General features: G+C 37.5%; 1 protein-coding gene across 1 annotated transcript; it reads right to left on the bottom strand.

Moving 5' to 3' along the window:
* Positions 1 to 1,053: 1,053 nt before the first annotated feature.
* On the bottom strand, positions 1,054 to 13,538 carry COQ4 (coenzyme Q4). Its single transcript, XM_053696165.1, has 7 exons — positions 13,349 to 13,538; positions 11,028 to 11,222; positions 8,608 to 8,704; positions 8,366 to 8,468; positions 5,454 to 5,583; positions 5,279 to 5,372; positions 1,054 to 3,476 (listed from the first exon to the last, which is right to left on the bottom strand). Exons 1-7 carry the CDS (start codon positions 13,410 to 13,412, stop codon positions 3,317 to 3,319), a joined length of 843 nt encoding a protein of 280 aa, XP_053552140.1. The 5' UTR covers positions 13,413 to 13,538; the 3' UTR covers positions 1,054 to 3,316.
* Positions 13,539 to 13,872: the final 334 nt, after the last annotated feature.

The following is a 13,872-nucleotide window of genomic DNA, read 5'->3' as shown; positions in this document are numbered from 1 at the left end:
TTATTTTGGAAAATATTTATTTATACTAAAATTAGCGATTTTGTTTAAGGAACATAAATTATACCTAAGGTGGACATAATAGTGTTGTATTAAAGGGTCATGGAACACAAATTATTTTAGAACTACATTTCCCATGATGCTTAAGTTTTTAAGCTGCCTAAGCATCATGGGAAATGTAGTTCTAAAACATCTGGAGAGCTAAGGTTGCTGACTCATACGAATTTAAAACAACTTTCCAGTTACCTCTTCTATGTTATCCTTTGTTAAAGGAGCAGCAATACACTAGTCTACTGGTTTTCAAACCTGTCCTCGGGCCACATGTTAAGGATAACTTCTTCCTGCTGTACTTACGCAGCAATGATGAAACCGGCTTCCTCCATTTACAGCAGGGCATCATGAGATGGACACTTTGGGCTAGATTTATTAAAGCTGAGGCGTACAGGGGCGCGTATGCGCGCCCCTGTACGCCTCAGCTCGCCTGTGGCGGGGCGAAAATACCTGCAGGTATTCGGCATTGCACACAAGCGCAATTTTGCGCTCGCGTGCAATCCTGCCCCCTGCCCTTGCACAGCCAATCACGCGCGGGCAGGAGCTGTCAATCTCCTCGGTCTGACTAGACCGAGGAGATTGAATTTCGCCACATTAGAGGTGGCGAAGAAGCTAAGGAAGCAGCAGTCTGGTGACTGCTGCTTGATAAATGACGGCGAGCAAGTTCTTGAGAGAACTTGCTGCCGTATGGGCTTAATAAATCTAGCCCTTTGTGGGGGGAAGCCAAGATTGGAGGAAGACGGTTTTTGTAATTTCTGACGTAAGTACAGAGGAACTGAGGCGGGGGATCGGCGATCTGGCTTTGGAGAAGTAAAAGGTTAAGTATTTCTACAAATACGGTGCAATGTAAACTTTCATCAATGAAAGGGCCCCTGTTTTTAATAGTATTTTTAAAAACCGGGCACTAATTGTTGAAGTTTACATTCACTAAAATTGCACACTGTCTAAATGATGAAAGAGAAAAAAATTGGGTTTAGTATCACTTGTGTATAATCATACTATGGGTTGGTATGTGCTAAAAAATATATTTTATTTGTTTTCAAACTATATAACAGCAGCGCTTGACAATAATTAAAATATCAATGTAATATATATTGATTTTTTTTAAATACATATACATATTTTTAAAAATATATTTAGTATTATACATTTCAGCTTTGTGTTGTATTTGCTGGTGAATTGTAAACAGGCATAGATTCTATTGCTTTGGGGTTGGCTAGACTTTTATAACGATTTATATTGTTTCTAATGTGTATCAAAGTTTTAAAAGTGCAATAGAATTTAGACCTTACTGTCTAGTTTTACCCTAAATACCAACAAACTATTAGAATAAAAATGAATAATCATAACATTTACTGTCACATATCACACATATTTAAGGCACAGTCATTATCCTATATGGCTCTTATTTAAGTGCAAAGTGAAAAATTTTCCAGGTTCTGTAGAAGAATTTATGTTTAAAAGTGCATTCCAGTACAAAATTTGTAAACGGTTTTCTTACTTTTTTAGTTTGCAATGTCTGCTTAGCCTTTTTTTTTTTACCCTTTTGTGACAGGGCTAAAGTGCCTACATCGGAACAACTGTTCCACTGTAGACAAATTGAAACCACGCGATCGTGCACATGATCGCGAAATTTCAATTATTGGATCGCGTCTGGGGGGCGTCCCTACAACCCTAGGAACGCTCTCCAGACCGCAATCAAATCCTGGAAGCACAGAAGGCTTCAGGACAGCCATTAGCTATGACGTTCTATTCCGTCATAACGGCTTTAAAGCCCAGTGTAATTATGACGGAATAGAACGGCGTTAAAAGGGAATAGTAAAGTCCAAAATAAACTTTCATGATTCAGATAGGGCATGCAATTTGAAACCACTTTCTAATTTACTTGTATCATCAAATTTACTTTGTTCTCTTGTTATTCTTAGTTGAAAGCTAAACCTAGGTAGGCTCATATGCTAATTTCTATGTCCTTGAAGGCCGCCTCTGCATTTGACAGTGTTTCACAGCTAGAGGGCGTTAGTTCATGTGTTTCATATAGATAACATTTGTGCTCACGCACGCACTAATTGCTTGAAATGCAAGTCTGTCAAAAGATCTGAGATAAGGAGGTAGTCTGCAGAAGCTTTTAGATCCAAGGTAATTACAGAGGTAAAAAGTATATTTCTATAACAGTGTTGTTTATGCAAACCTGAGGAATGGTAAATAAAGGGCTTATCTATCTTTTTAAACAATAACATTTTTGGTGTTTACTATCCCTTTAAAGGTATATGAAAGTCAAAATAAACCTTAACTTTTCAATTTGGTTCTATTATCAAATTGTGCAGTCATTTGTGTGATTGGCTGACAGCTGTCACGTGATATAGAGGATAGGGAAATGAAACATTCTACTGCTTGTTTGAAATTTAGATTGTGTTACATTGTCTTTTTAGTATTAATTTGTTGGTAATACATATCTACAGTTTTTAATGGAACTATAACAACGCTAAAATCAGTACTAAAGCACAGAAGTGCCAATCTCAGAGCATTCTAAGCAACTGGTGACTCCCAATGAGTATTTTAGAATGCTCTAATCTTTGTGTTTAAAGGAAAAGGATAAGCAGACTTTTCTTATTTAATTTGTTTAAACCAACTTTATTGCTAACTTGCTTAGCAAATTATTCTGACTCCGTATAGCTTGTGCTGGAATATCCCTTTAACACAGTGATTTCCAAACTCTTCCTGCAAAGAAACTGTTTTAGAACCTTAAAATTATCTTCAGAATCCAGAACTCCAAAAAATCCTCACTAAGACTCTGAAATGTTCTGTCTGCCAAATGAAAATAATTTATTTTCTTTCGTAAAAAGCTGATTACATTTAAATTAACACTAATACAGCATCTGTTGTACACATCCTAATTACGCTCATCAGCTGATGGGTACAATTGTTAACCGTACCTATCATCCAATAAACTATAGCAGAAGTACCTATCATCCAATTAGGATTGGTTAGAGGTGCATAACTGATACCGCCAGGTTTTTATTCAGCATTGGTTTTTTTTCTGGCCGAATAAAAAGGTCAACATATGTAAATTCTTAATTCTATTTCACTTAGATATGGCATTTTGTTAGTACAGTACATGTCGCTTATGACATCCTCAGTAATTCAAAAAAACAAACTAGAAAGTTCTTCTTTACAATGTATTCTTGGGAAGTGCATTTTTCTCCCTTGGACACATTTTTGCAGATGGCAGGTGCTGAGCTATTCAGTGGGTATAGTCCTATTATTAGAATTAAGCCTTGACATGCGGTGGAGGACTGATTCCCATTTCCTCTCTCAGTGATTCCACAGTCTGCTCCCATCTCTTCTCGTAGTAAAAGTTAAGAACGCAGCGTGCATTGCGCCCATTCTGCACTGCCCAAGGAACAAGCTCGGTCAGGATGTTCAGTCTCCTGTGAAAGCAACAATTTAAGTGTGAAGCATAGATGGAAACAAATATCCCAAAAACATGGTGCAATCTACATACTTCTTGCTTTGTCTGAAAGCATCAAACGGTCAGAACTGGAAACCTATGTCATCAGTCAATAAGAGCACACATTTGGACTCTGTGGAAAAGGCTGGGTTTGTTTTTTTAAATAGGCTTTCACACAAAGCAAGAAATATGTCTTGATAGGTGTATTTTTATGCTTAAAAAGGGACAGTCTACACCAGAATAATTGTTGTTTGAAAAGATAGATAACACCTTAACTACCCATTCCCCAGCTGTGCACAACCAACATTGTTCTATTAATATACTTTATAACATTTAAACCTCTTAATTTTCTGCCTGTTTCTAAGCCACTACAGACAGCCTCTTATCACTTGCTTTTTGATTAGCTTTTCACGATAGGAGACTCATGTGAACCATATAGATAACATTGTGCTCTCTCCCGTGGAGTTGTGCACAACACTGCACTAATTGTCTAAAATGCAAGTCAATAGATAATAAATAGCCATGAGATAAGGGGGCTAATCAGAAGAGGCTTAGATACAAGGTAATCACAGAGGTAAAAAGTATATTAATATAAGTGTTGATGCAAAACTGGGGAATGGGTAATAAAGGGATTATCTATCTTTTTAAACAATAAAAAATTTGGAGTTAACTGTCCCGTTAAACTTAAAGGGACAGTATACACCAATTTTCATATAACTGCATGTAATAGACACTACTATAAAGAATAATATGTACAGATACTGATCTAAAAATCCAGTATAAAACCATTTAAAAACCAGTTTAGCTCTGTTAAAAACGGTAGCTGCAACATCCACTGCAAGTGGGAAAATAGCAGACCTCCCCCTTCCTCTGCATATGAAAAGACTTTACACAAACAGGAGCAAGCTGGAGTAGGTATACGTCAGTATTCTCCTAAAACTTTGGGGCTTGGTTAGGAAAATCAGAGCAATGTTATTTAAAAATAAGAAAAACTATACATTTAAAAAACAAAATGTATGGGTTATATAAATAGATCATCTTCAAAACATTTATTCAAAGAAAAATCTAGTGTATAATGTCCCTTTAAAAAAGAAGCGTATGTATAAAGGAACAAGTACTGTGAAGTCTTTAGAGCTATAGGGGCCTATTTATCAAGCTCCGTGTTTCTGGCGAGCCTTCAGGCTCTCCAGAAACACAAGTTATGAAGCAGCGGTCTAAAGACCGCTGTTCCATAACCTGTCCTCCTGCTCTGAGGCGGCAAACAGAAATCAACCCGATCGGGTTGATTGACACCCCCTGCTAGGGGCCGATTGGCCGCGAATCTGCAGGGGGCGGCATTGCACAAGAACTGCTGGTGCAATGATAAATGCCGACAGTGTATGCTGTCGGCATTTATCGATGTGCGGCGGACATGATACGCTATATCGTATCATGTCCATCCGCACTATCATAAATAGAACCCTTGGTGTCCATTAAGCTTTTGCTATCAGACTATTTTCATGTTTTTCTTACTAAATAAATGTCACCAATAACAACAGATTCAGTATATAGATGCCAGACCAAAAAAATTAGTAAGGAGAAATTTTGGACTTTTAAAGGTCTGGGTCAACTAAGGTCGGTGTTCTCTCGTTTTCTGCACCACATGCAGAGAAAATAAAGAGAGCGCCAAGTGGAAGCGACACATTTTCTAGACACCTTGGAACCTAGGGTTGTTCAGCTTTGAAATAATTATTAAAGTAAATACATAAGAAGTTTTTGGAATCCGCCGCAAGAATTGCTTACCTAGAATTAAGGCGAAGAGGCCCAAACATAGCTCCCAGGATACACATGGGAAGTCCTGTCTGCACGGCCTCAAACCATTTGACGACCACTTCGCCTGGAGAGAAAAAAACAAAAACATAATGTTCAACTAAATGTTCAGTGATGATGGATTCGCCGACACCAGGTTCACACTCACCCAGCATGTTTGTTGGCATCCCAAGCAACGTGTGCAGAAGATCATGGACCTCGCGGTATCTTTGTGCTACATACGCCAGCTCTTCATCATCCACAAACTTCACTGGCATGCGAGTGTCAGGAGTAACGCGCTGCAATGGAATTGTGCAAATGAACGCAGTTTATCTGTATATATAAACATAATACAAAACATGTTTTCTGTCAACTCAAATCTGTGAACGTTTGGGATTAAAGGGACACTGAACCCAAATGTTTTCTGTCGTGAGTCAGATAGTGCAGGCAATTTTAAGCTACTTTCTAATTTACTCCTATTATCAATTTTTCTTCGTTCACTTGCTATCTTTATTTGAAAAAGAAGGAATCTAAGCTTTTTTTGGTTCAGTACTCTGGACATCACTTTTTTATTGGTGGATGAATTTATCCACCAATCAGCAAGAACAACCCAGGTTGTTCGACCAAAAATGGTCTGGCATCTAAACTTACATTTTTGCATTTCAAATAAAGATACCAAGAGAATGAAGAAAATTTGATAACAGAAGTAAAATTAGAAAGTTCCTTAAAGGGACACTGTACCCAAAAAATTTCTTTTGTGATTCAGATTGAGCATGAAATTTTAAGCAACTTTCTAATTTACTCCTATTATCAAATTTTCTTCATTCTCTTGGTATCTTTATTTGAAATGCAAGAATGTAAGTTTAGATGCCGGCCCATTTTTGGTAAACAACCTGGGTTGTCCTTGCTGATTGGTGGATAAATTCATCCATCAATAAAAATGTGCTATCCAGAGTACTGAACCCAAAAAAAGCTTAGATGCCTTCTTTTTCAAATAATGATAGCAAGAGAATGAAGAAAAATTGATAATAGGAGTAAATTAGAAAGTTGCTTAAAATTGCATGCTCTTTCTGAATTACAAAAGAAAAAAATTTGGGTTCAGTGTCCCTTTAAAATGTATTGCTCTATCTGAATCGCAAAAGAAAAAATTTGGGTTCAGTGTCCCTTTAAAATGTATTGCTCTATCTGAATCGCAAAAGAAAAAATTTGGGTTCAGTGTCCCTTTAATTGTTGGCTCAGCTCCCTTCCATTACTGATAGTACAAGAGGCTGTACTCTATAACTACAGAAATATGAGCTACGTTTGCAGGTCTTTTTGGAGCTCTAGAAAAAAAAGGCTGACCACTTTTATTTAAAGGGATACTAAACACATTTTTTTTCATGATTCAGATAGAGAATGCATTTTTAAGCAACTTTCTAATGTACTCCTATTATCAATGTTTATTTGTTCTCTTGGTATCTTTATTTGAAAAGCAGGTATGTAAACTTAGGAGCCGGGCCACTTTTGGTTCAAAACACTGGGTAGCGCTTGCTGATTGGTGGCTACATTTAGCCACCAATCAGCAAGCACTACCCAGGTGATGCTCATAAGCTTACATGTCTGCTTTTCAAATAAAGATTACAAAAAGAACAAAGAAGAATGGATTATTAGAGTAAATAAGAAAGTTGCTTAAAATTGCACGTTCTATCTGAAACATGAAAGAAAAAAAAAAATGGGTTTCATATCACATTAAAAAAAAAATCATGTTTATATCATAAAAAAAACATGTCATAGGGTGGTACAGTTGGAGCCCATACTGCCCGTGTCATTCACTTCAAAATAGCGCACTCATGTGGCCACTAAAAAGAGACAGATTGTACTGCCAACATATAGGGGACTGAGCATCACACAGTTTAATTAGACATGTGCGTTTTGTTTCGTTCCGAATCAAAATTTGGACGAATTTGTCAAATTCGGAGCTTCGGATCGATTCGAGTTTCCGAATTACCCTAGCAACAAAACTAAACTAATCCGAATGCTTTTGTAATGAATAAATCCGAATTGGTTCGGATTTGTTACATTCGGATGGCCATGGACTATCACAATTACACTAGTATTATACAGTTTATTAGGTTATATCGCTCTGCTAGCTCTGTTCAGGGCACATTATGTAGCTGGTACTTAGGTGGGATGTGCTGTGTATTACACTAGTATTATGTACTGTATATTAGGTTATATACCTCTGCTAGCTCTGTGCATATTGTGTAGCTGGTACTTATGTTGATTCAGATGGGTTACACCTAATATACAGTACATAATACTAGTCTAATACACAGCACATCCCACCTAACACATACCAAACTTCCGAATTTACGAATCGAATCCGAACCGAATACATCCGAATATATCTGCATTTATTCGAATCCGAATACATTCGAATGTATCTGAATTTGAATCGATACGAAAATTAAATTTGAAGAAATCCAAATCGGTACAAAACGAACCGAAACAAATTTTTCCGCCGCACACAAGTCTAACTTTAATAGGGAACATACTGCATTGATGTTTATGGTCTACTTCAGACCCAATGGGTCAGACAATTACTGTCCCTTTGGTCACATTTAAAGGGATATAAAACCCAATTTTCTTTCATCATTCAGATAGAGCATGCAATTTCAAGCAACTTTCTAATGTACTTCTATTATCAATTTTTCTTCTTTCTTTTGGTATCTTTATTTGAAAAGCAGGAATGTAAAGCTTTGGAGTCAGCCTATTTTTGGTTTAGCACCTGAGTAGCTAAACGTAGCCACCAATCAGCAAGCGCTACCCAGTTGCTGAACCAAAAATGGGCCGGCTCCTAAGTTTACGATCCTGCTTTTCAAATAAAGATACCAAGAGAACTAATACATTTTGATAATAGGACTAAATTAGAAAGTTGCTTAAAACTGCATGCTCTATCTGAATCATGAAAGAAAAAAAAATGGGTTTCATATCCATTTAATATTCCTAATATGCACTTTTGTGAATTGTTTTAAAAAACAAACAAAACTTTAAGGATATAGAATATGTGCCTCAAGTTTCGGTTTACTCCCCACTACTCACATTAACATCTAAAAAGCGAACATACTCTCGTCCAAATGTCCCATCTGGCATTTCTCTTAAACGCTGAACGTCTAGGGTAGATATGCGGATACGCGGTCTCTCCCTGCAAACAGAATAAACTAGATTAATACCACACAAGACAAAAGACGTAGTCTGTTTTACAAAAGATAAATAACTGTTTTCTATTGGTTATATAAGAATGAACGCCCCACATTTTTTTACTATCAGAAATGAATACTCACTGCAATATCTGGAAACCCTCTGGGTCATTTCTCATCTTGTCCCGAAGATTTTCTAAGGCATGTGCACCTGTTGTCTCGCCAAGGACAGCAACCATATCTAGAGAACCAAAAGAGAAGGAAATGAAAAGGGTGTTCAACTGCTGGGTACCACTACAGTAGGATGGTTACTACTCATTATGCTATTCACTTTCATCCTGTACCTGCAGCTGTCTGTAAAGCTGTTATCTGATTTTAACCCATTACAGAAGCCAGTTGGTAAATCTCTGCATCTTTATACTGGGTGCCGCCATATTGGTACGCACTTATTGTTGCATTCTGTGACAGAAGCTATGGACCAAGCCACTTAACAAACAAGTTTTCTTGTTTGTTAAAAGTGGCCTGGTCCACACCTTAATGGACTGCTGTTGAGACTCTATTGACATATACTACACAGATTACAGAGGGCGCACGTTTGCCTGTTACAACACGGATCTATTAGCTGGAAGCCGAGGTGAGCCCATACGTCTGCCGGATTAGCATAGAAACCATCGGAGAGGTTCGCTACATTTATCCTGAGTGGAGCTAGCCAAGCCGCTCTGATGTCCTGGCCTGCCTGTTAAAGAACACACTGTGCTTTTTACCAAGTGAGTGGTTTCTACTTATTACATATAGCCTTGTTTGATGATAACTGCACAATGAGGCGCCTATGTTTGTTCTTCTTTTTGTAGAAAACACCGATTCGATTGAGGAAATTTCAAGAGCGCAGCCCCCACGGACAGTGGAACTTGGATATCATTGGGACTTCTGAATAATTTGTATCATATTTGTATATATAGTTGTTCATGCGTCCTCCTATTATTAGAAGCAGTGAGTTACTTGTGTATCTTCACTTCTTTCCATATATTGGTTAAACACACAGTCAAAGTACTGATTGGGAGCCGCAGCGAACTGCTGCATCTGCTGGGACAAGCACTTCTCTGTGGCTCATGAGCAGTACTTAAAGGGACATTAAACCCCCAAAAAAATGTATTTCTTGATTCAGATAGAGAATACAATTTAAAAAAAAGTTTCCAATTTACTTCTATTATCAAATTTGCTTCGTTGTCATGTTATTCTTTGTTGAAGGGATACCTAGGTAGGTAGAGTGCACATGCCGGAAGCACTACATTACAGGAAGTAGAACTGCCATCTAGTGCTCCTGCTAATGTATAATATTGTTGCAAAACTGCTGCCATACGTTCTGCAGTTCATGAAAGATAAGCTTGATGTTCATTCATGATTTCGCCTAATTGTTCACAAAATCATTTATATTTTACCTTCAGATTCTCCCCCGTTGTATTTTTTTTGTCTGCCCGCCATCTTGCCAATATTGATTGACAGATTTTTCAGATTAAATCTCCAATCTCCGTTTCCCCCCCCCCCCCCCGGGCGTTCTGCCCCTTTTTCTAAACGTCACTACTCACTTCTGCGCATGCGCTTAGCAGCAACTTGCGTCATATACCTCTCACGCTCGTGCATGAGACGCACATGCGTATTCCGTTTCTTTGTTATTTGGATACCTTACGGACCACCAATTTTTTATGCATGCGCGATTCCGGTGAAGTTACGCATGCGCAGTTTCTTTGACATCTTGTGCACAAGCTTTTGACTGACGTAGAGAGCGTGTGGGACCGCTCGCTACGTCACTAGAGTTGACTAAAGAAGTGGTGGAAGGGAGGAGCAGCAAAGGAAACCGCAAGTATAATAAAATGTGATTTTTAATAAAAATAAAAAAGTTAGCGACTAGGATGCATATGCGTTGTTGTGTAAATTGCAGTAGTCCATTGGGCTAAAATTGACCTTCACTTTAAACTATGTCACACACCCGCATGGGAATGAAGTGCATTTTGCTTCTACAGACATCGGTTTTATTCATAAATGCTCCTACTTAAAGGGATATGAAATCCAATTTTTTTTAATTTCATAATTCAGATATAATATGCAATTTTAAGCAACTTTCTAATTTAATCGTATCATTGTTTTCTTCATTCTCTTGGTATCGTTATTTGAAAAGCAGGAATGTAATCTTAGGAGCAGGCCTATTTCTGGTTCAGCACCCTGAATAGCGCCTGCTGATTGGTGGCTACATTTAGCCACCACTCAAAAAGCGCTACCCAGGTGCTGAACAAGAAATAGGAAGGCTCCTAAGTTTTACATTCCTGCTTTTCAAATAAAGATACCAAGAGAATGAAGAAAATTTGATAATAGGAGTAAATAAGAAAGTTGCTCTGTCTCAATCATGAAAGAAAAAAAAATGTGGGTTTTATATCATTTTAATGGATCTAAATATTCAGCAAGCTAGTGTTGACATCGCTGTCCTAAAGTCTAATGGTGTGATAATAGATTTATATGGTAATTTTAGTTACTATAGATATCTCTAGATAAAATATTTATTTTCTCACCGTGTCTGTAGGGGTCATATAGTGACATCACAGCAGATCCAGCAGATAGAAGGACTTTCTGTAGGGGGGTGGTGGGTATGTGGGTGGGATACAAGGAATAAGGTGCTTGTTCTTCAGTGCCAGGAAATTTACCATATTCTTCTTGCTGCTCCTCTTCAGCTGCATAGTCAGTTTGGTAAAACTGCAGTCTGACACCTGCCAGAGACATTCACAAGAATTAAAGGACCAGTCAACACAGTAGATTTGCATAATCAACAAATGCAAGATAACAAGACAATGCAATATCACTTAGTCTGAACTTCAAATGAGTAGTAGATTTTTTTTCTAACAATTTTAAAAATGTATGTCTTTTTCCACTCCCCCTGTACCATGTGACAGCCATCAGCCAATCACAAATGCATACACGTACCATGTGACAGCCAATCACAAATGCATACACGTACCATGTGACAGCCATCAGCCAATCACAAATGCATACACGTACCATGTGACAGCCATCAGCCAATCACAAATGCATACACGTACCATGTGACAGCCATCAGGCATTCACAAATGCATACACACTTATTCTTGCACATGCTCAGTAGGACCTGGTGACTCCAAAAGTTTAAATATAAAAATACTGTGCACATTTTTTTAATGGAAGTAAATTGGAAAGTTGTTTAAAATGGCTGCTCTATCTGAATAATGAAAGTTTAATTTTGATTGAGTGTCCCTTTAAAACAAATGTCCAGGAATAATGTAGCCTGGAATTTTAAGTAAAAAGAAAATGCTCTAATGTGCTAGAGCGCTATATTATTGAACTGTTGCTTGCATGCAATAAGGGGTTAAACACATAGTTAAATCAGCACTAGAGGAGCAGTGCACTACTGGGAGCTAGTTGAGATCATCCGGTGAGCCAATTACCAGCTAGCTCCCAGTAATACATTGCTGCTCCTGAGGATACAAAAGGTCACCAAGAGAATGCAGTAAATTTGATTGAAGTCAATTGAAAAGTCTCTTAAAGGGACATTAAATAGTAAATAAACACTAGATATAACAATGTATTCAAAGCAAAGATTAACCTGGGAATAATATGTAGTTGTGTTTTTAAAAAAAGTATATTAGTTGTGTGAATATTTAAGAAATAAGTATTTCTAAAAAAGGATTTTAGTTTCTGAAAAGCAACATGTGCAGCATATTTAAACCTAGGTTTTCCTTATCTAGTCTGTTCTGCTGAGGACAATTAGGTACAGACTGTGTGTGCATGTGATAGCTGGGTGGGATATTAAACCCAATTTTTTTTTTCTTTGATTCAGATAGAGCAGGCAATTTTAAGCAACTTTCTCAATTTTTCTTTGTATCTTTATTTGATAAAGCACCCTGGGTAGCGCTTGCATTAAGCCATCAATCAGCAAGCTCTACCCAGGTGCTGAACCAAAAATGGGTCGGCTCCTAAGGTTACATTCCTGCTTTTCAAAATAAATATATCAAGAGAACGAAACGTGGAATAAATTATAAAGTTGCTTAAAATTGCCTGCTCTACCTGATTCATTAAAGAAAAAAAAAAAAAAGGTTTCAAATCCCTTTAAAGTAAGTTTTTTTTTTTTATCAGGTTTTTTCTTTATTCCAGGATAAAACAGGGTATTTCGTATATCGAGAGCGAGCATAGATGATGACGTATAGAGCGGGTGGGACCACTCTTACATGTAGCTTTAAAAAAAAAACAGGACGGTATGAATGATAAAAGATTAAAATTTTGAAAATAAGAACGAATTTAAAAAAAAAAATAAGTTAGCGACTACATATAATGTTAGTATGTGAATCCATGGCATTAATACAGTATATGAAAATTTACTTTCACTTTAAATTTGCTTCATTCTCTTGGTATCATTTGTTGAAGGAGCAGCATGGGTGAGCCAATGACAATCGGTGTATATATGCAGCCATCAATCAGCAGCTAGAACCTAGGTTATTTGCTGCTCTTGAACTTACCTAGATAAACCTTTCAGCAAAGGATAACAAGAGAAGGAAGCCATTTAAATAATAGAAGCAAATTGGAAAGTTGTGTAAAATTCTATGTTCTGTCTAAATCATAAAAGGAAAAAAAAAAATGGGTTTCATATCCCTTTAAATTGGCCACAGCAAAAGGAGATAAGATAAACACGCTCAAGGTGCTTTCTCAGGGGTATGTCCCTGTACTGTAAAACAATGTAAATGTTGCTAACAAAATTATTTAAAATTGTAGGTAAGCAGATCTTTAGTAACACAGTGCATATATACATTATGCAGACACACTCACTATTATATATCTATAGATGGGACCCATGGCCAGTACTTGCCTGTAGCAGATGCCAGGATCCTCCTCATTGGAGCCCGCAGCACTGCTCTCAGCATTGTCCCCATGCTGCTGCCCTTTAACTGACTGTCACCTGCAAACTGCTCATGTGCACAGAGCCTGCTTCCCTCTCACCTCCACTGCTTTATTATGGGCCACTAGGGCACCGTACAGGAAGAAATAACCTAGTATTTATTCTACGGGAGCCCGGAAGGCTCATAACTTATTATGACTCAGTGTCCCCCTGCTGGTCATGCTGGGAACCTTACTGAAAAGAAATGCTTACATTTCAGCTGATCAAATAGGGAAACACCAAATGTTATATTTATCTTGTAAAAGTTACTTATTACCCAGCAGTCTGCGTGCTCAGGGCAATAATGTTATGGAAAGAACCAATTTTACAGATACTTAGATTGTGTCAGCAATGAAACAATGCATTGCTAAGAATATGCACAGAAAATATTTTTATTTACAAAATGTGTATGTTTTAAATCCAAAACAGGCCAGGGATTACATCTCTTGAAAAGT

The sequence above is a fragment of the Bombina bombina genome, chromosome 12 (assembly GCF_027579735.1).
Source record: "Bombina bombina isolate aBomBom1 chromosome 12, aBomBom1.pri, whole genome shotgun sequence".
In the NCBI taxonomy this organism is placed as follows: domain Eukaryota; kingdom Metazoa; phylum Chordata; class Amphibia; order Anura; family Bombinatoridae; genus Bombina; species Bombina bombina.
The sequence above is the reverse complement of the archived record's forward strand: the minus strand, read 5'-3'. Positions and strand labels throughout refer to the sequence as shown.

Bases quoted from the DNA above. Each gene is read 5' to 3' on its own strand.
- COQ4 (XM_053696165.1), bottom strand. From the start codon at position 13,412: ATGGGGACAATGCTGAGAGCAGTGCTGCGGGCTCCAATGAGGAGGATC. The intron at 8,469-8,607 runs GTGAGTATTCAT...TTCTGTTTGCAG, and splicing joins GAGGGTTTCCAGATATTGCA to GGAGAGACCGCGTATCCGCA. The intron at 3,477-5,278 runs GTAAGCAATTCT...TTGCTTTCACAG, and splicing joins CCTCTTCGCCTTAATTCTAG to GAGACTGAACATCCTGACCG.